The sequence below is a fragment of the Heloderma suspectum genome, chromosome 2 (assembly GCF_057233095.1).
Source record: "Heloderma suspectum isolate Gila_16-S chromosome 2, 16-S_ref, whole genome shotgun sequence".
Taxonomy (NCBI): domain Eukaryota; kingdom Metazoa; phylum Chordata; class Lepidosauria; order Squamata; family Helodermatidae; genus Heloderma; species Heloderma suspectum.
Genome location: NC_139459.1, coordinates 36,427,875 through 36,455,242, shown reverse-complemented (window position 1 = coordinate 36,455,242; position 27,368 = coordinate 36,427,875). Strand labels below are relative to the sequence as shown.

Sequence of the window (27,368 nt, the reverse complement as noted above, 5' to 3'; positions counted from 1 at the left end):
CAGAACAAAAACATAAGTTAGGCACAGTAGGACCCCATAGGTATACCTGAATCAGCCATTATTTTCTGATGACATCAACCTGTATCCCCCTCCCACCCCCACTGCTCCAACGATCAAGCCTTCCAAAACAACACAAGACAACTGACTCTCTACGTATTTGGAAGCCCCTCATAAGGATGTGCTATACAACAAACTACTGCAACACGAACCTTATGGCTACTTGTTTTGGCACAGAAGGGGGGGCTCTGCTGATATCTAGGAAGTGTTATCTCAGCAAGTTGGTGTTATTGCAAACATTTCCACAACCTCTGCTTAAATACGGCATTGGGATTATTGCTCTGTTAGAGCAGAAGTACTTCTGTGCTAACATCGACCTGTTAGTGCTGCAAAGTATTTCAGCTGTGACTCTTGAATAGATTTATTTACCACATTGCAAAAATCCCAACATTTGCAGGACAAACTGCTGCAATAAAGTGTCAACGTTTTCTTTTTTGCAGGGAAGTTTGGAGAGGTGCCAAGGTAGGAATGCAGAAAACCAGACAGTGTGTTGTAAGATTTGCTCTTTCTTGCAAGGTTCATGCTCACGAGGTTCCTGGTACATGAATAATCACAGTACGACACAAAACCCCACGTTTTCTTTAGTCATCAGAAATGGTCAGCAAAATTAGATGTCATAACAAGGTTCAAGTCTAAGAAGCTTTAATCTAGCTGCTGTACAGAAATCTGCCCTGCTAGTTACATTTATCAGGGAGTGTTCAAAGACGTTTAGAAGTCTCTACTGCAGGGGTGGGGAGCCTCGGGGCCAAATCCGGCCCTCCTGGGATCCCAATGTGGCCTTCCAGGGTACCCAGATTGTCCCTTTCCCCCAATTACCAATTGTGTAGCGGTAAAGCTTTTTTTTTTTACCATGCTCAAAGGTTGAAATGCTTTATTCCTAAGGTAGTAACAGCTTTAAGGTACAATATGCTGGCATTTTTTGTATGTTTGGCTCCACCCATCACTGGAATGTTCCCCCGCCCAGCTTCTCCAAAATTGGATTCTGCCCTTGGAATGAAAGAAGTTCCCCACCCCTGCTATACTGGAACATCTCCAAGTAACCAGACCCATTTGTATCTTGCCTTTCCTGCATTCCCCCATTGGCTCTTACTTTCCCCAATTGCCCCCAAACTCCTGTATATAACACTCCCTCCATTGAACATCAGTTGAATTATTTATTTAGATTTATTTCCCTATTTCAAGAGATCAGGGTGGGTAATAATGGATTTAAAATGAAATAAAGAACACAAAATAATGCTATGGCCAGATCTGGTCTACAGTAAGACTGCAGCTTCCCCCTTGGGAGCTCTATGTATTTCAGAGTGGTGCCCTCTGATAGTTCATGGTAGTTCAGGCTGTTTCCTGGGAGTAAGTCCCGTTGAACTCAATGGCAGATCAGCTGGCAGAGCTCTAGCTTTAGTTTATTGAAGTGAGTTCTAAACATGCCTGCTTGAAGCAAGGCTTGATACTTCCAAGCTAAGGACACGGCAATATGTGAGTGAGAATGCTAACTGTTGGGAGGAGAGTGAAACTGAATTTCACAAGAGTAGGGTGGTGGTGGAATAGATGAAGGAAACCAGGGGAACCTCAAAGCAACTGTGAAGATGGAAAGCCTTTATTTGGCTCATTATCAGCAATGCAAGTGACTGGAAAAAGGAATGTAAGAAAGAAATAAGCCAAGTGGAAAGTAATTGCTGACGCGTTTAGTGCAAGAAACATGAAAGCATGGAGAAAATGGCAAAGTACTGAGGGCACATGTTTCAAGACCAACTAACCTTACGAATGAGCTTATCTGTGGGGCCTTTCTACTTCCTCAGAAAGATGATCATGGGAGAGTGTTTTACTAATCTGTGAAGATGCCTGGATATTTGATTTAGGAGATGGCAACTTTCAGCTCTTGTCCTGTAGTGTTTTGTTTTGAAAAAAGAACAGGCCATGGGTTATGTGACGGTTGTTTAAACCTTACAGAATTTCTGCTGCCTGGATTGGGACTACACAAGTCACAGCTTGCATATTCAAAATGGCAGCCCGCATGTGCTATGGCTTAAATAAGCCACGGTGGGCTGTTTGATCGTGTGAACTGGCCCAGTATGGCCATGGCACCTGGGGACTGCAACGCAATGAGTATGGTATACTTCCTGGCGTTTTAGACTGTGGAGGGCCTTGCACTTGCAAAACCACCCAGTGACCACTTCAAAGTGCTTAAGCCTCATCTATTTGTATCACTACATCACTCAGTGTTTAGAGAGAGAAGCAGCTAAACATGGAAAGTTACCCATTTCCCACCAAAAAAACACAAGATGTTCTGATCAAGAGTTAACTTGTGGTCACTGGCAATAGAAAGCATTCCATTGAAAAGAGTAACAAGCTGAGAAATGCAACTATATGAGTTGCTATCCCAAAGCTAAGGGAATAAGCTACATATCTACTTCCCTTCCTCATATCTGAAACCTAACATTCATACCACCCAGTTTCCTGGAAAAGTCAAATGACAATATTTACTAAAATGTAAGCAGTTAGCTAACCACAAAGCTGGCCAATGCCTCTTATACATACATAACTTACGGAACAGTAGAAGCTACTGGAACAATTTATTTGTGCAACCTTTATCATAAAAAGTTCAAAGGAGAAAAAAGTCTGAGTCTTTATCATATGCATACAGGGCTAAAGCCCCTTTAAATCTGTTCTTCAGGGCTGTTTCATTGTCTTTGCGTATCTCAGGTAAGCCCTCTCTTGTTCAGCTGAAAATACTGTATCCCTAAAGGATTATAGACACATGTCCACCTTGGATACTGGGGAATGGAAACACAAGTTTTGAAGAGTACACCAAAAGCCAGAAATCTGTGCAGGTGGAGTTTGATTTTCCAAAATGTAATGGAGACACTTTTACATATGTACTGAGAAAAGTTGGATTGATTTGAGCATCATCTTTCCACATCAAAGCCACATTGGCCATCTCTGTAAAATGGTGACTTTACCAGATTCTAGCATTTGAGGTGAGACAGGCCCTACATGGTCCCTCATGGAGAGGCTAGACTGGTCAATAATCTGCTTGAGTGGGAAAGGGGAGTGCCCCCCTCCCACTGTATTATGGAATGTTTGTGCACATATAGGGGAAAATGTAGTTGATACAGTAACCAATTACCACATTTTTGTACAAGTAATATTGTCCACTCATCTGTGCTAACAGGGTTGCAAGGTTGTATACTAATAGTTGCAATCAAGTGGAATGTAAAGCATGTCCTATCATTGTGCTACAATTAATGAGACATTTTACACAACCATTAAAGATACAAGACTTCCCCCAGTGTCAGAATGCCCTACCTTGAATACTACTATTCCTGAGGTTTTCATTTAGCTAGTGTTATCTTTATCTGCCTTTTTTTAAAAAAAGCTTAACAGCAGTAAGAAAAGACAAAATGACCTGTGGATTGGAGTCAAAAAGTTTGTACACAACCACTGGAATTTTATTTTAACAGTAGATCTGCTCCTGAAATTTATTTATTTATTAATTTATTATTATTATTATTATTGGCTACTGCTGAAGAAACACAAAGTCAAAGCCCCTTTGGTGTGCTGTGTATTTCTGTGGAGCCTAGTCAATTACATCAAAGGGGAATAGAATAATAGGTTAAGGAATTAGTTTTAAATTACAAAGTTATTTGGTTTAAGAAACTACACTGGAATGTTTGAAAAATTCAGATTTGGGAGGCTCAGATAAATCCTTAGGCACACCTTACGCACCACCATGCTAGCATAATGCCATGATACTACTGGCATTGCAGGCAGGCAGACAGGATCAACTTTTTAAAGCAAGGTATGAGTAATAAGTGTACTGAGAATTGAACTCAATGGGGCTTATGTCCGAGTAAGTATGTATAGGAATTCACTGTTAATAATTACGGTTCAACTTTACTTCTTAGGTTCAACTTTGGAAGAACATTTTATTTACATCATGAATATAAAGAACTGTAGAAGATATTGGAGATTGCCATCCACAAGTCAAGAAACTGACAATGAATGAAGCTTTAGAACTAACAAATTAAATACATAATAAATCACAGAGGCCAGGGGAGGGGTGGGTGGAGAGAAGAGAGCAGATGGCATTCACTTGAGAGTGAAATTGTTGCTTTTAACTGTAAGTAACTTATTGCTAGTAAGTGTGGATGCTCCTGCACATACAGGTGGTGGGACAGCCTTATAAAGGTGTAAGAGGGCTGATGGATTTTACTGGAACTCCCAAGTCACCCCCAAGGTGCACAAGAAGAAATTAACTCTGCAGAATTCTAAGGACTGATTCCTCCTAGGCTCTACCATAATGATGAACTCAACATTGGAAATCCTATAAAGGAAGAAGCCACTTGAGGGGTGTGAGATATTTGGAGTGGGGAAACAGCAAGTGAGGAAAATGCACCCAGAGTGTGTGCTTAGCCCATAAATTACAGGAATCTCTAGCAGAAGATGTGGGAAAGGGTGCCCATTTACATGGCTGTAAAAATAGATTAGATACATTCATGGAAATAGGTTTGTCAAAAGCTATTATTTTCCTCCCAACCAATCAGTAATTTCACTGAACATTTTGTGATTTGTAACAGTTCCAACTGATAATGTAGGCCCAAGTTTAGAGTCAACGAAATCAACAGCCACACAAGACAAGTCTTGCAAACAAAACACACATGCATACAAGCATGAGCCACTAATCCTCACCTCTTATCCCACAGATATACTTCAGTATTCTTTTATTAGATAAGTGGTCCAAGTTTCTATTCAAAGATGTGTTACACTGAAAAGTTTTATGTTTCCATGTTAAAAAAGGGTGCTGCATTCTCGCTTGTGTGTTTTAAGGTTCTGGTACAAATAATAAATAGTATTTTTAATCAGCACAAAGTCTAAAATGATTTTAAATCCCATGTTTTTTTCAGCCAACATTTCTCATAATATATAGTGTGCAAGTTACATGACTAGTTATTTTTCAGTCACTATGAGGTTTGAAATCAGGCCCTGTCAAAGGTGCCAACCTTTCATTCAATCAGTCATAAAAATGTGTTTTACTAGAAAAAAATAATGAAAACTGTAAGTCTAAAGGCACAAAATCGCATAGCTGCTCTAATAGGAATTTGTAAACAGAGAACTGGTTGAATTTAGAACATTCAAACCGAAGAGAATTTTAAAAAGGCATCTGAAGTAGGCTTTTATCTAGCCAACTTCCTGAAAGACCCAACAGGTTTTCTGGTCTACAGAATATGCACTAAAATACCATAATTCAAAAAAGCAATAAGGCAAATAGTATAATCATTATTTCAAAAACATTACAATGGTAGTGTAGGCATTTGGAGTTTAACTTAGTTACAATGTGTAGTACAGTCTCCACTAAATAGGCATAATTATTTCCTCCTTATGCAATTATTAGGTTCAGCTGGAATCCAGAACAGATTACAAAATCATCCTTGTAAAGCACCCCAACAGGTATTTGAGAGTGATGTTTGTCTCTGTTGCTTATTCCATCCACAAGCCAAGAAATATCCACCACTCAAAGTCCAAGAATTAAGCAATATTAAACACTGTCGTACTTGTGAAGAGCTTCTTCTAACTTTTGTGTCACTTTTTGGAAAAAAAGTATTTGCTGTTGTAAGAAATGCTGCATTTGTGATTTGAAGTCCCTGACTCGAATTTTGTGGAAATGGTGAATTTCAGCCAGGGTGGCAAAGGAAATAATGTTACAACGATCTTGAATGCCATCAGCCTTCTGGACCTCCATCTTCCCTTCTTCCACATGCCTCTTACTTTCCTTAACTTTGGTAAGGGCTCCTGCATATTGAACAAAAAAAGATACACTTAAATTAAAAGATGACTGGAACAAATGTAATTAAAAAACATACCAATTAAGCTTGCCATCAGAAGTCTAAAGATCTCTGAAATACTTCTCATACTATGTGAAATAATAAAACAATTCTATACATACATGAAGAGATACTATCCTCAATATATTTTACTATAACCAATGCTTGTTTTGTATGTGGTATGGAAGTACTTACTATACCCAGACAAGGTCTCAAAGTCCAGAAAAATTAAATGGTTTATCAAATTTTAAAACAAACAAACAAACATAAGGTGCCTTGGAATGAACAGCAGTGTAAAAATATTTCAATAAATACTTAAACTCAATCTGTATTATACATATTGGTGCTTTCGGATAAGAACATAAAAAGAGCCATGCTGGATCAAACCAAGGGTCCATCTAGTCCAGCATTCTGTTCACACAGTGGCCAACTAGCTGTCGACCAGGGACCCACAAGCAGGACACGAGTGCAACAGCACCCTCCTGCCCATGTTCCCCAGCAATTGGTGTACATAAGCTAACTGCCTCTGGGACCGGAGGTAGCACATAGCCATCAGGACTAGTTGCGACTGATAGCCTTCTCCTCCAGGAATTTATCCAACCCCCTTTTAAAGCCATCCAAATTGGTGGCCATCACTACATCCTGAGGTAGCGAATTTCATAGCTTAACTATGCACTGTGTGAAGTTCTTTCTTTTATCTGTCCTGTCCTGAGTCTCCCACCAATAAGCTTCATGGGATGACCACGGGTTCTAGTATTTTGAGAGAGGATCTCCAGTAGTATATACTATACCTACTACACTACTTTGATACTGAATGCAAGATATGTTTGAATTCTGGAACTGTCATAGCTGTTCTCCTTCAAGACTGCTGGTAAATAATTGCTGACACTACCCTGAAAAAACAGACCTTTGATGAACTATGATGTCTGACGTATTTAGATATGCAAGGGTAAACCATGAAATTACATGTGAAGAAGAGCTCCTGAACCTTTAATCAGTTCTATTCATTGCAGGACAATTAACATTGTAAACATGTTTACTAATGATATGTGAGTTTATAATTCACTGGAAGCACTCCAGAGATAGTGAGAGTATCACTTCCTGGAATTTTCTGCTTGAAAAAAAAGACTTTCAGCCTAACAACCCTCTGCTCAAGTAAGATCCAAGTCTATAAACTATCTAGAATAGATTTAAGAGTTGCAATTTCATAGTAATCCAATTTTTTAGAAGGTATAAAACGTTCTTTAGAATTCTTCCCATCATACTTCTTTGTGAATCTTTCAGATAAAAAAGGGATGAAGGATATGAAATGCTGAACACATTGTGACACATCTAAGTTTTGTATTTGTTGCAGCTAAGTTTGTGCAGTTCCAAACTCTCAACAGCTAACAGACTGAAAATTCTGCCCAGGTCTGGCTCAAGGTTGTTGTTTTGGACACCTTGGATGAGACGAGGCACAGGCACCCACACATAAATCAAGGGTGTTCCAGAAACCTGTATGCCACCACAGTGGATTCAGCAGCATGCTCCCAGAGTCAGGCATGCTGGGATTGAGGAAGAGACAACTGTAGCATACACCACTTGAACTGGGTTCTTCCAAGCAACTGTCTCTGTGGTCAAGCCAGTCCTGTCTTAAAGCTACAGCAGGATTTTAATTGCCAGCTCCACAGCAGCAGGTGACTTTGCTTACTTGATTCGGAAGGGATATAGCTGCCACCAGATTGGCCCAAGCCACTTCCTGAATCATTACGGGAGATTAGGAAGGAACTACATGCATGTCACAGTCAGCTGCTTACAGGGGTTGTTATAAAAAAAAAGCTTAAACCTTTGTCTGCTGACAAACCCTTGCAGATTGCAGGAGGTTCTGGGCATATTCTCTGATGTACAGTCCGTTCACAAGAGCACTGAGAGTTCACTTAGGCACACACCCAACACTCCTCTGGTGCCATGCATAGAAGGGGTGAAACTGTAGGGGTGCCAACCTGTCTTTCAAGGACGTTTAACTGCTGTTACTGATTTCATCACTGAGGAGCCTAGACAAGCTTCCAAGTAGCCTCCAAGAACAAGTAGCCTCCAAGTAGCCTCAGGGCCTCCAAGAACAGAGTTGGAAAAACAGTGCCTTAGAGCTTAAAGCTAGGATACAAATATAAACATATGAAATAAATGAGTGAACTGGTTGCTTCTGGAACACAAGGAAGTGTCTTAAATCTATATGGTTTTTTTTAAAGTAAATACACAGTGGATAAACTGGCTGAAGGTCACTTGCACATTCTCCAACTGAGCATTCTTTATCATCACTTCTGAGTCACTGTGAATTCACAAGATCTTTAGCTTATCATGATTTGCCCGTGCAGCTGTCTGTGAGACATTTTGTGGGGTTTTGTTTTAGTTTTCACTCACCACAAGTGAGTTGGTTGCAACTATTTTCAAAAGTTGTAGATCCAAACTTCAAAAATGGATTAACACAGCCATCTCACTGAACTAAAGTTTGCTGTAACTAGTAAAATAAGCTTAGGCTTCATTTGATTTATACACAACATCTGGATGTTGTCAGATAGAGATGAGTAAGTTTAGCTTGTTTTCTATTCTTCTTAAAGTAGTAGTTAGACATACTATACAATAGTAGACATCCAATTAGCTTTGTTGGTATCTATTTTTTTTAAGCCTTCCCTCTCCCCTATATATACAAGTGGTAAGATGAGTATTCTTCAGTCAGGTCAAACAATGCTAGCTTTAGGAACCTGGTTTGCCACTGTGGGAAGCAGGATGCTGGATCAGACAGGGCCTCGGTTTGAGTCAGCGACACTCTTCTTATGTTCTTAAAGTCTTTCCTACACTGCACTGTGATGGCACATAGCATAAATTAAACTTATCACCTGAAATTATAGGGGTTGTGTTAGAACCCCACCAAATTTCATAAGTAAGCCTTGCTAACTTAAGCCTGCAATGGCATTCCATCATGGATTGTGGAAAATTTGCTTGCAAAATGTGAGGCTACATGATATATCCACAGTGCAGACTAAGCCACATGAACATCACAAAGCAGCATAGGCTACATGCATAGGAAGATATGATGCAATAGGGTAAAAATGTCTTTCCCTGCCCTTCCCTCATGACATTCCAATTTCCCCTTGCTTGTTGCAAGTAATGCTCTGTTTTGAGTATTTCAAGATGTATTATTCTAAGCAGCAGTTCCCTTTTTTAAAAAAGTAAAAGCTAACATCTTTTTTGTTTTCTGTCTTACTTGTGGGCTGTAAGTACTATTTTTGACCGTTTTCAGACCTGAACAAGACTAGGATTGCATTGCTATGGAAGCTTAACACATTTCTGATGGTTGTGGTAGATTTGAAAAGGGCACAGAATTGTTAAATGAGCTTTCGAACTTTGCAAGTAAAGTGACTCCATTTTTTAAAAACACAAATTAGGGATGATTTGGGGTGACCCATGCAACCTAATTTTCAAGGCTTACAGCCTAGAAAGGACAACTGCTTTGCACTATAAACTCTCCACCAATCCCAGCAAAAACCTTCTTATGGCATTCAAGACCATTAACAGATATAGGTCTTTTCCAAAATTATGATCTATTTAATGCACTTAGATTCAACAGTTTACAATAACATTGAGAAAAATCACCAGATCCAAATCACAAGCTGCCGGACACAAATGAGCTGCTGGTTTGTCTACACTGTGCCAAAAGGTGACAGAATGTTAAAACATTATAAGGAGTTTGTTTCCCCCAATTCCAAATCACCCACTGAAAAGCAATATGCAGTGCACATGGATACAGAGCACCTGAAGATATGTGTTTACTTTCATGCCTACTTATTAATGGATTAGATTTTTTTGGAAACAATGGGTTGGATCTAGACTTAGTCATACTTATAGCAGACTCACTGAAATCAATGGGTTATTCATGACTAGTTATGACTTACGTGTGACTAAGTCTGGATCCAAACTGATGATTATTTGAGGGGGAATCCCAATAGTAAGAATCTCTGTATTTTGTATAGTGGAATAGACTAGATATGACAGGCTTATATTCTAATAGATTTTGATCATGTTGCAGTTTTATATTGCCAACAAACTTTGAAGTGCTAGGTCAAAGGCAGCAAAATTGGCAACCTACATTGAGAAACTACACATATAAAGGAAGAAGATTTATGGTTCTAGATTAAAAACATGTTTTGCTCAATATTATTCTTGCAGAAATTACATAATTTCCATGATGAGAAATTACATTTATCACAATTAGAAATGATATCAATTCTGTGAAGTCAAATGTTTCATTTATGAATGGAGCAATCCTATGGCTGCTAGGCAGTGTCTGGATGGCCATAGGATTTTTTAGTTTCTGGGAACCGAGCTTGGAGCCAGGGCTCCGAGCTCGGTTCCCAGAAACCTCACTCCCCCCCTCCCCCTCATAGGCAATGTAGTTCATCCCTGTCTCTGTGCTTGTAACTGCAGCATGGAGCAGGTGAAAAGGGGGCATTCCTGGGGTTGGGGAAGTGAGGAAACCACAGAAGCATTGTTACGACACTTATGTGCCTATGCACCGTCCAGTCTCCTCCCCCCCCGCTCCGATGTCCCCAGCTAGACGGACAAAATCAGCTGTTTAGCTGCAAATGCAGGTCAGGTGGAGCGCAGAGGAGAGGATTCCCTCTGTGCTTTGCCCACCTCGCATTGGGTAGGCAGCCGCCTCTGAGTTTAGAGGCGGCTGCCTATCCCCATAGGATTGTGTCCTAAAGGACCTGACATCAAATACCAATTACCTTACAAATTACACTTCCAGTTAGTGACTATGTTGTGAGAAAAGTATATGCAGAAATATGCTTCTTCTAAAAGTGACAATAGACTTGAATACCTCTAACAGTTTACCCTAAGAAAAATTCAGATACTTTCAGATGATTCTAGAAAGTTCTGGTGCTTCTGCAGTGTTTTCAGTTTTACTAGCCAGCAGAAATATGAAACTTATTAGGTTTACTGCAGCTATGCCATGTCAACATACAGTACAGAACATTAAATGGTGCCAAGATGCTTGTAAAATCAAAGCAACTAGACTTAGAATAATAAGGCTTCATGTTCACATTAGATTCTTTTTCTGAAGAATGGGAATTACTAGTACCACAAGGGTACTTTAGGATTCCCTTAATTACTAACCTTACATCATGTTTAGATCCATGCACTCAAAGAGATAAAATAGAAGTGAAAAATCGTAGAACAGCCATCAAATACTTTCTCCTATGTTCACTTTTCTTGCAGACTTTTATTTTCGCCTTTAACATACAGATCACATTTCCTCTTCTATTTGGTAAATTATATATATATATATATATATATATATATATATATATAAATCTCAGAGTGAAGCAATACAATACAAATTAGATTGTTTGAGATTGCCATCTGCACGGAACACAGCCAGTTTCAAAGCCCCATGTTCCTGTTTTAATTTTTGTAACAAACAAAAACACTATCTGTTAATGCAAGTTACTAAATATACCTCAAAAGTATGAAAACTGAAAGCTAAGCAAAACTTAAAATTTCCAGTGCCGTTCAAGACCTACTGGGCTACACACTCTGCACCCATGTTGGAGGGTGAGAACCTTTTCCCCACAAAACCCTGAAGTGGTCCTTAAACTCCTGAGGGTTCAAAAAGTAGCTTGTGGATTATGGAGTCATGCATAAAGTAGATCAAACGAAATAAACGTGACCTAAGTAAGTCTAACTGAATTCAGTGGGTCTGCTTTAAGCATGACTGAGTCTGGATCCAAGCCTATGTAGTTATTAGGGAATGTAGTTAGGCTTGAGAAGAGTTTAAAGGGAAACAGGAAAAGACTGCACCTGAATCAGTGGTAGTTTCTTAACGGCGCCACTGTAAAATTCCCAAAGGGAAGCTATGTCTCGTGTGGCTGCAATATTCCCACCTCTGCACTGAGATTCCTTTTAAACTGCCCTTGTATTGAATCCTCCAACTGCTTTTTGAGAGAGTTTACAAAGGGTTCCATGAAGTCATATTCTGAAGAAAAAACTCTGCAAATAAGTCTGCATACGACAGATCGGCCATCAACCTCAGCATCCATGTTTCAAAGGTAATAATGGCCTTTGGTGTTATGAGGTGTCAGATAACTTTAAACCTGCTGTGTGCTATACAGTAGGTATTCTTGAAGGCATTTCCCGCTCCTCCCCCTGAATGTTACAATTGGCACTGAAAAGATTATTGGCAAAAATCTGAAATCATATGTATGAGAATAGTTCCAGATCAAGCAAAACTCAAGTTTCGGTGTTAGAAGTCATGTTTTGCAGATAAAAGCTAGTTAGTTAGAGGTTTCAAAATATGAGTTTCTCCACTAGCATTTCTGCTGCAATCTGATATATGGAATTTTTTTTCTTTCAATTTTGACAAAATTTTTCACGCATTTTCAATTTTTTATTATATATTGCTTTAACATTTGTTTCAGCTTTAGCTAATACTTAAGGATTTGGTTGGTTGGTTGGTGTTTTTTTAAAAATAGAAGTGCACAAGGAAATATCAAATCCATTTCCCAATGACGTTGTGGTGGTTTCTGCCTGAACTAGGGAAACCCCTTCATCGTACCACTTGTGTGGATTTTTTCCACTTTGCAATTTTATCATGCATCCTAGTACACTATTTACGAACTACTACCCAAGCAAAAACAGGCCAGGTCCAAAATGCGTAATGAACCAAACTTGTTGCATTGTCAGAGACAATGCATGTATGAAAAGATAATTATAACCTTCAACTATTTCCAAGTAAACAAGTGAGATTTTTGCAGTAGAAATGTATAAATTACTGGACTTACAGCCTGCCCCATCCAAGAAGTTAATGATGGGTATGGTTTTGTAATTTTATGCTTTCCATGTGTGGGGGCCCAAACACAATTGACAGCCTCCTTCATTAAGGAAAGTAGAACTGGCAAAGATTTCTGCCTAAGTCCCTAGAGAGCCAGTTTGAAACCAAACACCACTTTAAATTAATTGTGCTGCTTGATGCAACATTGGCTAGAATCATTATAAAGGTGCTCATCATGAATTAGGATTTCCATGTTTTTCATTATTTCATAGAATAGTAGGGTTGGAAGGGGTCTACAAGGCCATCGAGTCCAACCCCCTGCTCAATGCAGGAATCCAAGTCAGAGCATCCCCAACAGATGGCTGTCCAGCCTCATCTTGAATGCCTCCAGTGTGGGAGAGCCCACTGCCTCTCTAGAGAACTGGTTCCATTGTTGTATTGCTCTAACAGTCAGGAAGTTTTTCCTGATGTTCAGCCGAAATCTGGCTTCCTGTAACTTGAGCCCATTATTCCGTGTCCTGCATTCTGGGATGATTGAGAAGAGATGCTGGCTTTCCTTTCTGTGACAACCTTTCAAGTACTTGAAGAGCGCTATCCTATCTCCCCTCAGTCTTCTCTTCTCAAGGCTAAACATGCCCAGTTCTTTCAGTCTCTCCTCATAGGGCTTTGTTTCCAGTCCCCTGATCATCTTTCTTGCCCTCCTAGTAAATTATCTAGTATTTAAACTACTGTAACTGATACATTTTTCATTAACTTACAAGAAATACATAATGATAATATAACACTTTATCTCAGCTTAAATAGTTTTTGTACAGTAAGACCTCACCTTGATGAACATTTCAGGAACTGATATTTTCATAGCTAAGCAGTATTTTGGTAAACATGAAGTTATCTGCTGGCACCAACTGTTTCTTACCACTGACTTGAACTCAAAGACCCTTCCTAAGATCACCACAATATCCTGTTCTCAGCTTTGTACAAGCAAGCATCTTTCCTTCATCTCACTCCTTCAAAAAAGGCAGGCTAAACAGCTGAATAATGCTTCCATACATTCCAGAAATGATCTAGCAGTAATAACTTAAATGTGATTAAATCCTGCAAACATCACCTGCATTACACTCTAGCACATGGGGTTGTATCCAAAGGTGTCCTTCTGCCAATGGAAGGGACACCTTTGAATACAATCCATGGTGATTTGCACCAATAATGGCCATAGATAATTGATAAGCCAACTCCCCAGACTAAGAAGCTTAGGGCACAATCATATGGCTGCTAGACAGTGGCTGGATGGCTATAGGATTATTCAGTTTTCAGGAACTGACCTCGGAGCCTGCACTCCAAGGTTGGTTCCCAGAAAACCACCTCCCTGCCCCCTCCCTCACTTCCTCATAGGCAGTGCAGATCATCCCTGGCTCTGCGCTCATAAGAGAAGCAAAGAGCAGGAGGAAAGGAGGCATTTCCGGGGGCGAAGAGGGGACCTCGGAAGGGCTGGTACAACGCTTCCTATGCATCGTCCAGCCAGCCCCCCCGCCCCCACTCCGAAGTGCCACGGCTACACAGCCAAAATCGGCTGTCTAGCCGCAAATGCGGAGATCTCCTCCACGCTCTGCCTGCCCTGCATTGGCTAGGTGGTTGCCTCTGAGTTTGGAGGCAGCCGCCTATGCCCATAGGACTGCACCCTCCCAAGATAATTTTGGGAAAGTACTGTATGTTAATTTTTATTATAAATGTTTGGGGATACAAAGCTGATTATGGGTTATTGAGGATAAGCCAAATGACACTGGATACTCTCTTGTATAATATTATGCTAGTGATTTGTTCAGTTCTTTTACTAAACACAAAAATCACAATAGGTCAGTTCTAGGGGTCTGTAAGCTTTGGCGTGGCTTACTAGCCAGACATAATGTATGGTTACCAGTGACCGCTGCCTCTCCCAAATCTTCTGCATATATCAGACAACTTGGAGGACAGGAGATATGGTCCCATATTCAAGCGAGTCATATTTATACTCCTTCTCCTGCCTGCTGTAAAACTTAGTGGAAGATCAGAGACTCTCTATACATCAGAGCTGGTAAATAGAAGGGTAGGAGGGTTTCTCATGTCATACTAAGGAGGAGCATTTATTGTTGGTGAGTGGGCTTGCGGAAAGCTGCTCACCTCCATTAAGAACACAGCTGAAGAAAAAATGGTGTGTGAATTGAAGCTGTTAGAAAGATTTCCACACAGACCATGCCACACTTTTGGCCAGTTACTCTACTGGGAGAAGGTTTAATTAGTCCAAGCCATATAAATGTTAAGCATGGGCTTTAAATCAGCTTTAGTCCTTAATGGATTTGGTAAGTATAAGCATAGGCTATCAAGATAAATGGAAGAAAAAGTAGAGCATTATCTATTAGCCTTAGAAAATGCCTCCCATTGTACCATAGTATATGCAAGCTAAAGTGGTTTGCTTTTCAATTTCATCAAAAATTTAATCAATGACTTGAGAAACAAACCCTAACCTAAATGGCATATGTTTACCATATGCCATTTTCAGCAGGCCAGGTACACAAACACTTTCTGACCACACTTAAGTTGGCATTTAAATGTACACTTAAAGCTTTTTGCTTGCCCAAATAACTACAGTGACACGCGGGTTCATACAACACGAGGGTGGTTAATAAGCCACAGTTGCTTGTTAACTACCTCCACACATGCTGGTCGATTGCTGGCCAATTTACCTAATTACCCCCCCCCCCCCGGCGCAACTTGTCCTGATGTCCAAACATTGCGAGAGTGGCTGACTAGGGTGGTTAACAAACCATCCAGAACCCATGGCCTGATCTGGGATTGCTGGGTGGTTTGTTAACCACCCCAACCACCTACCCTTGTTGTTTCAGATGTCACGACAAGCCAAGCCAAGCCAAGCCAAGGGTAATTAGGCAAATCGGTGGCATATTAACCACCCTTAAGTTGTGAGAACTGGGTTGACTACAGTCATATTTATTGTGATGTAAGTGATGACAGCAAGTATATTTGCTGTCCTTTTCCTGCTGCCATTTCATTTAATACCCACAACTCCCCTTTTACCACACAGTTTCATTTTAAGATCGCACCAGAACCCTTCTAGTTGCCATTTTCCTCCAAACCACACATCGATAAAAGATTCTCATGACAGCACAGGCTTTCTTTTTCTCCAAAACACATATGTTTTATATTCACATTTCCTAATATTTCAATTATTTTATTTGATAATAGTTTAAACCCGAAAGCCCTAAAATCTGGCAATGAAGTCTCATAAGAAAGCACAAATAAGCATGGTAATGACTTTTTTCCTGCAGTGAACAGAGCTAAAGCAAAGCAGAAACAGCCAATAGTGAAATCTCAAAAAGTATAGGAGACCATGACAGGAAGCATAGTTTTGTAATGAATAACAAATCAAACCACAAGCCCCAGTTCTCACCTACACCCATTTCTAGATATAATTTATGTCAAGAGAATCATGGAAATTAAGTACTGATCCTACAGTGAAGTTCAGTGGCACCAAATAAGTTTGATCAAATGCTTAGACTTTCACAACTACTGGTGAGCATTTTGATAAAACATATTTTGCTCCAAAATTACAATACACAAACTTTTGGGCTGGCAAGTATTCAGCCCTACCCAAGACTCTTGCTTTGTTAATCCTAAAATTAAGCAATCCTTATAAAACTTCCTTGAACACCAAATTATTCTATACATTACATCGCCTATATAAAGGTATATTTTGCTCAGTTGTGGGCACCCTCCTCTCCAGGCCATCTGTCATCTAAATAATTGGGGAATGCATGGCTGCCATATTTTGGGACCTTGTAGCTCCTATCTGGCAGCAGACTCCATCTTTATCATACATTAAGAGTTATCTTTGTGGACAAGTTTCACTATAACCCTAGAAGCTTTGGTATCCCTTAACACTCTGGCAATCAAACTCATGTGCTGATCCAGCTCTGCTTCCCTATAAATCTATCCTCCTTCCCAGTGTGTGAGGCTCCTGCACCGCACTGAACCACAGCAGACTATGGATACAGAAGACAGGAGAAATTGTAACCCACACTATGGCAGGGAGATAGTGTGAAATCTATTGCTCACAGAATGAACATCATCTTACCATGGAGTGTTCAGGATACCAAAGTTATATTTTTGGCCACCATAGGAGAACTATATGCATCACCTTAGATGTATGATTCTTCCATTGCTATTGCTTCCAGAAAAACTCAAAGCTAACATTACATTGTTCAATTAGCATTCTCCCTTCACAACTTCCCAGGATTCAAAGCTTGCCTGGGAAGGCTGGGTGGGTGGGTATGGGAGGAGGAGGGCTATTCAGATTATTAGTAATAGCTGGGTGATAATAGGAATATTTGAAGTGTTTTAATATGTCTCTTCAATCATATTTCCAGGGCAGTTTACAAAAACAATTAAAATATGAATACAAAAAGCATAGGATAAAATCCAACATAAGTCCTATTTAGAGTAGACCCATTGAAATGAATGGGATTTAAGTTAGTGATGACTTAGTGGATCTAATTTAAGTAGGACTGTTGTGGGGTTTTACTCCTAATAAACTATAAATCATAAAAGCAGCCTGAAAAACAGCAGGATTAAATTTTTATCTTAAAAGGTCTTTGCCTGGTAACTAAAGAATAATAAGGTAGGGACCAGCTGAAACTCTCTGGGGAGAGTCTTCCACAACCGCCACCATGAAGAAGGTCCTCTCTTTGATAGTTGACCGCCCCATGTCAGATGGCAGGAGAACCTCCAGGAGCCCTTCACTGAAGATCTCAATGTATGAGTAAGCCCATGTGGAGTCAGGTCATTCTTCATGTAACCTTGTCATTAAGTTGTGAAGGTTTTCAGAAGTTAAAACCAGTATTTTCGATTGAGCTGGAAAGAGACTGGGAGCCAGGGCAGTTGGCATACAACAGGTGTAATATGATCATAATACCCAGTCCCAATCAGTAATAATCTAGCAGCTGCATTCTGCATGAACTGTACTTTCAGAGCAGTTTTCAAAGGCAGCACCACACATAAAGCATTAAAGTAGTCTAACCTGAAGGTTACCAGAGTATGGATAATTGAAGCCAGGTAGGACTGCAGCTGACATACTAGCTTAAGCAGGTAAAAGGCATAACACAGAAACTACTTGTGCTTCCAGTAAGAAATATGGATCAAGGAGTACCTCTCAGCTGCAAAGCTGTTTCTTCAGGGGGAGTGCAACCCTGTCTGGCACAGGATTAACACCATTTCCTTGGGCATATGACTGACCTGATCCAACTGTCATGTCCAATTCATGGTAGATGGGGGCAATTTTATCCTCAAACAGCTTTGCAAACATGTCACATCTGGCCTCCAAAGACCCTTCTACCCTTCCTTAACATCACCAGATGGGCCAGATTCCAGAAGGACCCAAACCACTTGGAAAAGCTCTACTGGAGAGCATTGAGAGGATGCAATGGTGTTGGAAAAAACCTGCTTCTTTGTCAACATCACAGTAACAGAGTAGGTGCAATAATGAGCTCTGACTAGCGTCCAATTGGATTCACTGCAACTCTTTCACCCACGGCTGGCCCTACCATTACGTTGACTGATGTGCCCGCACCAGGCCGTGGAGTGGGAGGAATGGCACGTTGCATCCCTCCCCATGTCCCCAGCAGGAGGGTTCACTGACACCACCCTGCTACCTCCAGCTGGTGTTCTGGAGATCCCTGCCTATCACTCTCCAGCTGTGGCATTTGCCACAGTGAGAGAAAGGCTGGCAGGGCTCTCTGCAGAAGCAGCAGTCAGCCACCTGCCCACCCTCCTATTGCATGCTGCATTGTGCCCCCACCCCCTGCTTCCCCTTAGAGGAGCTGCAGGTCTTGCAAGAGTTTGGGCGAGCTCTCATGAGAGTTTGGGTGAACTCTGTGAGAACCGCAGATGGGAAGGGGCACAAAGCAGAAGAGGAAGGAGGTGGCAGTAGCAGGCAGGTGGCAGCAGCATATGTTCTTGCCTCAGGCAGTGAGATACCTCAGGCTGGTGTTGCTTCCACCATTTGCACTCTAGCAATCTTTCTACTTGCTTCATTGCCCTCAGCTCCCCAGAATACCAAGGAGCTAACTGGGCTCTGCTTAGTAGAAATACTATTACTAGTAATAGCAAGCACATTGCCCTGTCTTTATTACATGTCTATGACCTGATAGGTGCTATTTATTTTATCACATTTGTATACTACCCTTTCTCCAAGAGGGCACAGAGCATTATACATACTTTCCCCCCATTTTATCCTCACAACAACCCTGTGAGGCAGGTTAGGGTGGAAGATAATGGATATATTCAATGCAACGCGATGAACATCAAGTCTGAGCAGTGATGTGAATCTTAGCCCCCCATCTTCAAGTCCAGCACTTTATCCCCTACAGCACACCAAGCTGATGAATCATATATGGCTTATTATGCACTTAAAAATGTAACTTGACATATCTGAAGAAAAAATATAGCTTTGGGATGCTTCAGTTCCCAGGGAGCATGGCACCTATAAACCCTTAAGCAATCAGATGCTATGTAAGGATTTGAATAAAACATCATAATGTATTGACAAGTTCTTGAGGATCTAGGCCATGCCTGCATAATCTGTGAGTCACCAAATCAAATGCAGGCCACCGGTCAATAAGCCTCCTGTATTTTTTGCTATCTGCTTCAGACTGCAAAAGTAGGCAGGCCACAAAAAATGACTGGAAGGTTGAATTCAGTTTGGTGGGGAACAAGTTGTGCATGTCTAATCTGGGCTACAGTGTCTTGAGATAATGTCAGGAGGAAACTCTGCACTGGGTTTATACCCAGGCTGATTTACAGTATTTATGCACGCAAGTAAAATATGTATGGTGGCCAAGAAATAGTTTGACAATATCTGAAGTACAACTACTTCCTATTTTAATAGACTTAGTGCCTGCCAACATGAATCCATGACATACATTAATTCTTCTGAAATGGGCTTGACTTACAAGCCAGACATTTCAAGAGCTGGCAGGCATCCATTATTGCTTTTTACTTCAAGATATAACCCCCACACAATCTGAGTAATTCTGACTAGCATTCAAATCAATAATCTAGCTACAGGTATTGCCCTCAAGGGAAAGCTTTTCCATGATACCAAAAATGCTAGTAAAAATTTGTGTTTTAAGTGTTCTCCAAATTATGATACCTGGCTAAAATGAACAGCAACCATCAAGTCCTTTCATACTAAACTATTGTAACAGCAGTTTGATGATCATCACATTGTCACTGGCAACGCAGGCAGCATTTGAAATAAGTCTGAAGAATGGCATATAATACAAATCCATCACCTGAGTAAAGAAGGTATTCTTTTAAATAGCTTTTTAAAAAGTTCTCTATGGGTTGTATTCAATGGCGGCTTTGCCTTAGTAGCAAACGCTTCCACTCACTTAAGTCAGCGCACCCAATTTTCACGGACCCCCCTCTTATCTACTGCAGTCCTCCGTGTCATATTCAGTTCTGTTCCAGAGGGTCCCCCAACCCTCAGAAGCAGTATTTGGGGGCACAGGAGCTGTAAGCTGCTATGGGGGAAATCTGCTGCCCTTACTTAACTGACTGGAACTGCTTTCCACTAAGGCAAAATCACCACTGGATGCAACTCTATAGAAAGGAAAAAACGTGAAAAGAAAAATCAGTAAAAGAACTTGGATATTCCTAGTTGCCTTTCTTGTCCTCTGTTGTGATGGCATGGAAAATTCCTTCAGACTTTAGTTTCCAAATTTAAAATTTTACATAATGGCATTTTCAGAGTGCCATCAATTTTTTAGAAGGCAGACACTTTATCATCAATCATTTACACAGTCAAAAAATCTCATACAATATATCTATCCACTGGCAAAACAGGCTGACCTTTATTAGGATCAACAGTCTTGACTGCAATGTACCTGGTATTAATATTAATATATAAATACAATCATGGGAGTGTTTATATAGCCATACACTAAGAGCAAATCCTCTGTGCCGAAAGTGTCTATCAGGAATTTATTTACGAGTTTAAACATGCTATATTCAAGTGACACTTTTCCAGAATAATTATACATACTGGCTCTTCAGATTTCTCCTGGAAGTCTCATTTGACTTTCCTTAATGTCATGTGCCAATTCTCATCTCTCTTCTCAATGGGGTTTTTTTTTTTTTTACATCATGTTTTTCTATTTGGATGATAAATAGCTGAATGCAATGACGATTGTATTATTTGCATCACAAAGAATGGCATTTGCATCCTTGCCTCTTAATATGCAGAATACATTAACTGATTAGAACTGTCCAGGGAAATTAGACACCAGGGTGACAAACACACTGGCTGAATCTACACATAGAAGTTATACTGTTATCATACTGTTTTCACAACTATTGGTGCCCACTGGTGTCATGTGTACCAATAGTTATGATAATGGTATGATAATGGTATAAATACTATGTGTAGATTCAGCCACTGTTATGAATGGGTACTGACTGCAAAAGTTTACCTGTAGAGATGAAGTCAAACTTCTCATCACACAGTTCTTAATTACAACATATTAGATTCTACTGATGTAATTTTTCACTCACACACACAAAAAATGAAAACTATGCAGACAAGCATTAGATCGCTGGGAAAAAACAGATACAAAGAATCAGGAAAAGACAGTCCAGTATGCCTTTAAAGATAAAGCCCTGGAAATGTCAACTGCAAGAGCTGGATCCAGACTATATCTATCTATCTATCTATCTATCTATCTATCTATCTATCTACCTACCTACCTACCTACCTATTACGTTTGCATCCCGCCCCATATCATTAAGATCTCAGGGCGGCGTACAGATAAAATCAATTTAAGGAGTATAAAACAATACATAATTTAAACAGCTAAAAACATATTGAACTATTAAACAAGTTAATACCAATTAAAATCTAAAACAATAAATAGTTAAAACAGTGTGCTACTTTAGGGAATGCATTTTAGCCCTCAAAGGCTTTGGTAAAAAGCCATGTTTTAATTTGGTGCCGAAATGAGACCAATGTCTGTGCCAATCGGGCCTCCAAGGGGAGGGCATTCCACAACCGGGGTGCCACAGCAGAAAAAGCTCTCTCCCACATCCCACCATAGTGGTATATATCGCACACTGATGAGACCCAGAAGAGGGCCCCTCCAACAGATCTCAGTCCTCAGGCAGGCATATATAGGGGAAGGCGCTCCCTCAAATATCGATGTCCCAAGCTGCTTAAGGCTTTAAATGTCATCACCAAAACCTTGAATTCCGACCAGAAACGTATTGGCAGCAGTGCAATTCCTTTAAAACTGGTGTTATATGATTTTTAGTGTTCTGGTCAGCAGTCTAGCTGCTGCATTTTGCACTAGCGGCAACTTCCGAGTCATCTTCAAGGGCAGCCCCACATAAAGTGCACTGCAATAGTCTAATCAGGAAGTTACCAGTGCATGTACTACTACGTCAGTCATGACTGACTTAAGGCCCACTGATTTCAATGGGTCTACTACAAGTATGACCAAGTCTGGATCCAGCTCCAAGGATACTACACTGATGCACATTTATGAACAATTAATTCATATGTGGCCTGAAACTACTTAAAAGTGTTCTCAGCTTATTTTCCTTGTTAAAAAACCTGAAGGATCCGTATGTGCTACCAGGCATCTATTACACAAATCAGCCAAGTAAGATATATTAAAATGCTGCTTGTTATCTATGCAGTTCTTTGCTACAACCCTGTTTTACAAACAAACTAATAAATACCCTGCTATGATAGGCAGGTATAGTTTTTTGCTTGGGGGAGTAGGGTGGGATAATACTATACCATTATGGTGTCAACAGAAGCATAATTAAATCAAACACCTCCTTCTCACCTTTAGCCTATATTCTTGGAAAAGGCAGACTGCTTTCAGTTACAGAATTGTTTCCCAATACTTTATCAAAAAACAGTCTTTTGACACCCTTAAAGACTGCTTTGCAGCGACACATGCTTTAATGGACTTATAATGCAATCCTATCATGTTTACTCAGAAGTAACTCCCACTCTGTTCAGTGCAGTTTATGCCCAGGTAAGTTTCCACAGGACTGCAGCCTAAAACCCACTTCATCTGATGCAGATTTATCCTCAGTCAGTTAGCAGATTATATATGCATATGTACAGAGAGAGAGAAATTGTAAACAGTGGGCCAAAAGGCCATTAAATCCAGAAGGTACAGCCTGAAATATTTTATACAAAGTTCAAATGTATACAAGATAAGCAGAGTGATCATTCACTATGCCACAATAAATCTGTTAATCTTTAAGGAGCCTCAGGACTCTTTGGTTTTGCTGCAACAGACTGACATGGCTACTCCTCTGAAACATTTTATCAAAAATCTACAAAGAAAAACTCAGGAGAGACCAGCTTCTACACATCACAATTAGATTAGGTTAAAAGGTCATGTTGATACAGTTAACGCTACATTACCTTTCTGGACATGGATTATGTCTGGGAAATTGGCCAGATGTCCTTGATACAGAGCTAACAAATCCATCACTGGGTCCAGGTCCTGTCTGGGTTGCTCTGCAAAGAGTTCACCAATAGCATCATAAGCTTCCCCAGTGAAGGCAATAGCCTGATTGAGGCCAACTGAAAAAGCCTGCTGGTCCATCTCAAAGGCTTGGCTGAGGCCCTTGAAGGAGTGCCCCACCTTCTGGTATTCCTTCTTGAAGCCAGTGACCTGCTTGCGGGCAAACTCATTGACCGTCTGGTTCAGCTGAATGGTGCTCTCGTCCATCTTCTTGGTGAAGCTCTTGAAGCCATCTACCTTACTTTCTACCTCCTGCAGGTCCAGAGCAGCAGGGCCGCCAGCAGGGACACTAATGGTCAGGAAGAAGTTAGCACCCACCATCTCGTCCTTCTCAGCCTTGCGTTTGCCCTGCTTCCAGGCCTTTTCATCAGTGCTGGGGCAGGTCAGGAAATGCTGGAAGGCATCACACTGGGCTAACACTGGATGGCTACACATATGGTCCATCCACCATGCCAGGCCTTTGCGGCGCTTGGAGATAAAGTCCTCCTCAAAGCGTCCAGTGGCCTGCTTCTCTGGCAAATGGGGCACGGAGATTACAGGAAACTTCTCCACCAGGCGCCCATAGAGCCAGTCAAAGTGCTTGTAGCGCCGGTGCACCTGCTGCCCGGTGTGGCTTGGCACCAGCTTGTAGGCAATGTAACTCTTCATGCCCTTGAACTTGGTCTGTTTGGTGGGATCTTCAATGGAGCACTGGAAAGGGTAAGGGTTCTCCTGCCACTCAGGCCCGTAGGTGCCCAACACCACGCACAGCTTGTCCCCATCCTTCACGAAGCCGGACGCCTCGCCCAGCACAAAGGCCTCGCCTCCCGATTTCACGAAAGTGGAGAAGCGGTTCAAGTTGCGGCTCACCGTGGCGGAGGTCTTGGCGCCGCCGGCCTGGTGATGCAGGGGTCCGCCGGGCTGGCTGCCCCGGGAGCTCAGCGACAGATCGGAGCGGGTGGAAAGGCGATACCTGCTGGAAGGGCCGCCCGTGCCGCCGCCGCCGCCCGTGCCTGCGTTCTCGTAGTCCGGGTAGGAGCTGCCCAAGACGCCCGGCTCGTCCGCCACGGTGGAGCTGTCGTCCCAGTCATCGTCCCAATCGTCGTCGCTGCCTTGGCTGGTCTGGTACGAAGAGCCGCCGTAGGAAGGCAGCGCTTGGAAGGAGAAGACCGACGAGGCTGGCGGCGGCGGCAGCTGGAAAGGCTCGGCGGCCGGTGGAGGGAGCTGTTGCGGGTGCTGCTGCTGGACCGGGGGAGGGTTGAAGGCGCTGGCCGGCGGCGCCACGGGTTCGAAGCCGCCGGGCGGCACGTTCGCGTAGCGGGCCGGGGCGGGCGCGGGCAGCGGCGCCGGCGGCTCGGCGGCGGGCGCTCGGATGACCTGCACGTAGGAGGCCGGGAAGAGGCCGCGGTCGCCGCGGCTGTTGACCCCCTCGAACCAGCCTTCGATCTCCTGGTCGCTGCACAGGCTCAGCACCTCGTGCTCCCGCAGCGAGATCTCGCCCGGGTTCTCCGACTTGAAGTCATAGAGCGCGCGGGCCCGCAGCAGCGCCATGGCCCCGCCGCCGCCGCCCAGGCAGGGGATGGGGCCGCGGACGGGCCGCCCCGCCACAGGGCCGCCAACCAAGCGCAGCGTGCGCCTCACCCGGTCGTCCTCCCCGCCCACTCCGGCGGCCGCGGCAGCAGCGCTCCCTTCGGCGGACAAACGGGCGGGCTCCCCTCCCGGCGGCGGCGGCGGCGGCGTCCTCCCCCTCGCCTCGCCCCGTCCGGACCCTTTTATTCTCCTCACACAATTCGCCCCGCTCTCTTTCTCTCTCCCTCGGGGACACCCGGCGCTGGGGAAGCTCCGTCTTGCTCTCCAGCAGTTGCCGTGGCCCCTCAGTGGCGGAAGGAGCGAGCCGGTCCCGGCACCACCAGCAGCAGCGGCGGCGGCGGCAGAGGCTCGAGTCCCCGCTTCACCCCGCCTGGGTCGGCTGGCCGGAGGGGTGTGCGCGTGTGCGCGCTCGTGTGGAAGAGGCTGGGCCGGGGGACTGTCCCACGTCGCCAGTTTCGCTAATCCAGAGCCGAGAGGCAGGGCCGGGGAGCCGAGCGCAGAGCTGCCGCCCCCATCGATGGCGCTGGCGGGCGGCCTGTTTCCTTAGGTTGGCTTCGCGGCGCCCCGCCGGCCCTCTGGCGTTCGCCTCAGGAGAGCCGCCTCAGGAGAAGAGAGAAAGAAAGAGAAGGCGCAAAGCGACTGAGGAGAGAAGCTCCAACAACAACACAACACACCCTGTCAGCTCTACACTGGGCGCGTAAAAACACACGCACAGAAAACGAGTGCGGGTTGTTGCGACCCTGACTAGGCAATGAGCCCCGCTGAACACAGCTGGGCTGACTTCTGAGTAGACACGGCTAGGATTGGGTGGCTTTAGTTCAGTGCACTTGGACTGGGAAGCGAAGTCCCACTGAACGCAATGAGGATTACTCTCCAGTCAACACTCATAGGACCGGGCTGCAGCTAAATATCAACTTTATTCACTTATACGAGCAAATCTGTATTTAAATAGATACGCAAGTACTGTATGTACTTAATTCTCTTCTTCCCCAATACCCAATTTAGTTTTGGGCAAAGTGCACTTTGAATGTACTAGCTGATATCAGTCCCAACATGTTTAATGTTGTTTGTTTATTATTTTTGAAAGGTATATCCCACTTTTACTATCCAAAAGGAACTGAAAGTGGGTTAATATCCATATAAAATTATAATGAAACAACAATAGCACCCGGAGCGATAAAAGGGCTGAATGACTTTATATTTTATGATCCGTAGTGATTTTTTTGTTTGCTGCCTAGAGTAAAAGCCTGGACAGAAATCATTTTAATAACTATATAACCAGTTAAATATAACTATTTGTTTACTGTTTCACAACCTTTCCAAAATAGCAGGGTCTATTATTATTATTATTATTATTATTACATGTATACCCCACTTGCAAGGGACTCAAGGTGGCTTACATGGTCCTCCTCCTCATTTTATTCTCACAACAACCCTGTGAGGTAGGTTAAGCTTAGAGTCAGTGACTGACCCAAAGTCACCCAGTGAGCTTCATGGCTGAGTGGTGACTAGAACCAGGATCTCCCCAGTCCCTATCCAACCCTCTAACCACTACACCTCACTGGCTATCCCTTATTGAGGGAGCCAGGTGAGCATTGGGGTTGGGTGGGAATTCCATAATCTAGGCACCACCACTACTGAGTGTTGCATAGCCACTGAGTGCACATAAGATGGCAAGGCACTATCTAGAGCAAGGCCTCCAAAGATTATCTAGGTGGATGAGCAGGTTCATGTAGGACAAGGCAATCCTTAAATAATCCTTGTTGCCGTTAATTTGGCCTTTTAAGGTCAAAACTAGCCATTGAAATTGGGCATGAAAAACAACTGAGATTAAGTGAAATTGACAAAATTGGAGTGTTATGCCCTGTGTAACTTCTCCCTGTTAATATTCTTGCTGTTACGTTCCAAACTAGTTGTAGTTTCTGATCACTTTTGAAAGGCAACCCCATATAGAACACATTACTGTAATCTAATCTGGATGTTAATAAAATGTGAGTGACAATGAGGAGATATTTTTTCTGCCCAGGAGAAGGTTCAGCTAGCACTTTGATAAAAGAATGCCATTTGGGCATTCAGGAACAGTATAGTATCCAGGGCAACTTCCAGAAACTACAAACCTGAGCCTTATATGGGAGCAAAATCCCATTCAGAACAGGTTGTAACCTAGATCAGGTCATTTCCCATAATAAATACCTAGGGATGGCAGAGAATTCTGCCACGGATCTCGGTGAGGCCGAATGCCAGTGCATTCGGCCGCCCAAACTCCGTGGCAGAATGGCCTGCCTCCATCCCCGCCCCCCCCGGATCGAGACTTACCTGGGGCCGATCTTCCAGGCGGCGGCGGCGGCAGCTGGTCTTCCAACCGGCTGCCGCTGCCACCATTTGCAGTCTTGTGTAAAAAAAACCCCAAAACGACGTGATAGGCTACGTAAAAATTACGTAGCCTATCATGGCTGGGTTTAAAACAAAAAACGACATGATAGGCCACGTAAAGATTTACATAGCCTATCATAGCTGGGTTTA

The 27,368-nt window shown here is 42.6% G+C and overlaps 2 protein-coding genes across 4 annotated transcripts in view; one reads left to right on the top strand and one right to left on the bottom strand.

The window, feature by feature from the left end:
• ARL15 (ARF like GTPase 15) overlaps positions 1-27,368 on the top strand; it is a 447,774-nt gene that overhangs the window by 105,438 nt on the left and 314,968 nt on the right. The window lies entirely within an intron of this gene.
• SNX18 (sorting nexin 18) lies at positions 868-26,839 on the bottom strand. 3 transcript variants are annotated; one of them, XM_084833211.1, is made up of 2 exons: positions 23,174-26,839; positions 868-5,844 (listed from the first exon to the last, which is right to left on the bottom strand). In XM_084833211.1, the coding sequence occupies exons 1-2, from the start codon at positions 24,804-24,806 to the stop codon at positions 5,591-5,593; spliced, it is 1,887 nt and encodes a 628-aa protein (XP_084689337.1). In that variant the 5' UTR covers positions 24,807-26,839; the 3' UTR covers positions 868-5,590. The 3 variants fall into 3 exon arrangements, 1 of the variants encoding a protein (XP_084689337.1); XR_014787585.1 differs by lacking the exon at positions 868-5,844 and adding an exon at positions 20,836-21,046 and having other exon boundaries at positions 21,285-26,839; XR_014787586.1 differs by lacking the exon at positions 868-5,844 and adding an exon at positions 20,836-21,046 and having other exon boundaries at positions 21,477-26,839.

Coding starts and splice junctions, on each gene's coding strand:
- SNX18 (XM_084833211.1), bottom strand. CDS start 24,806: ATGGCGCTGCTGCGGGCCCGCGCGCTCTATGACTTCAAGTCGGAGAAC. Junction 5,845..23,173: donor CATAATCCATGTCCAGAAAG/GTAATGTAGCGT, acceptor TTCAATATGCAG/GAGCCCTTACCAAAGTTAAG.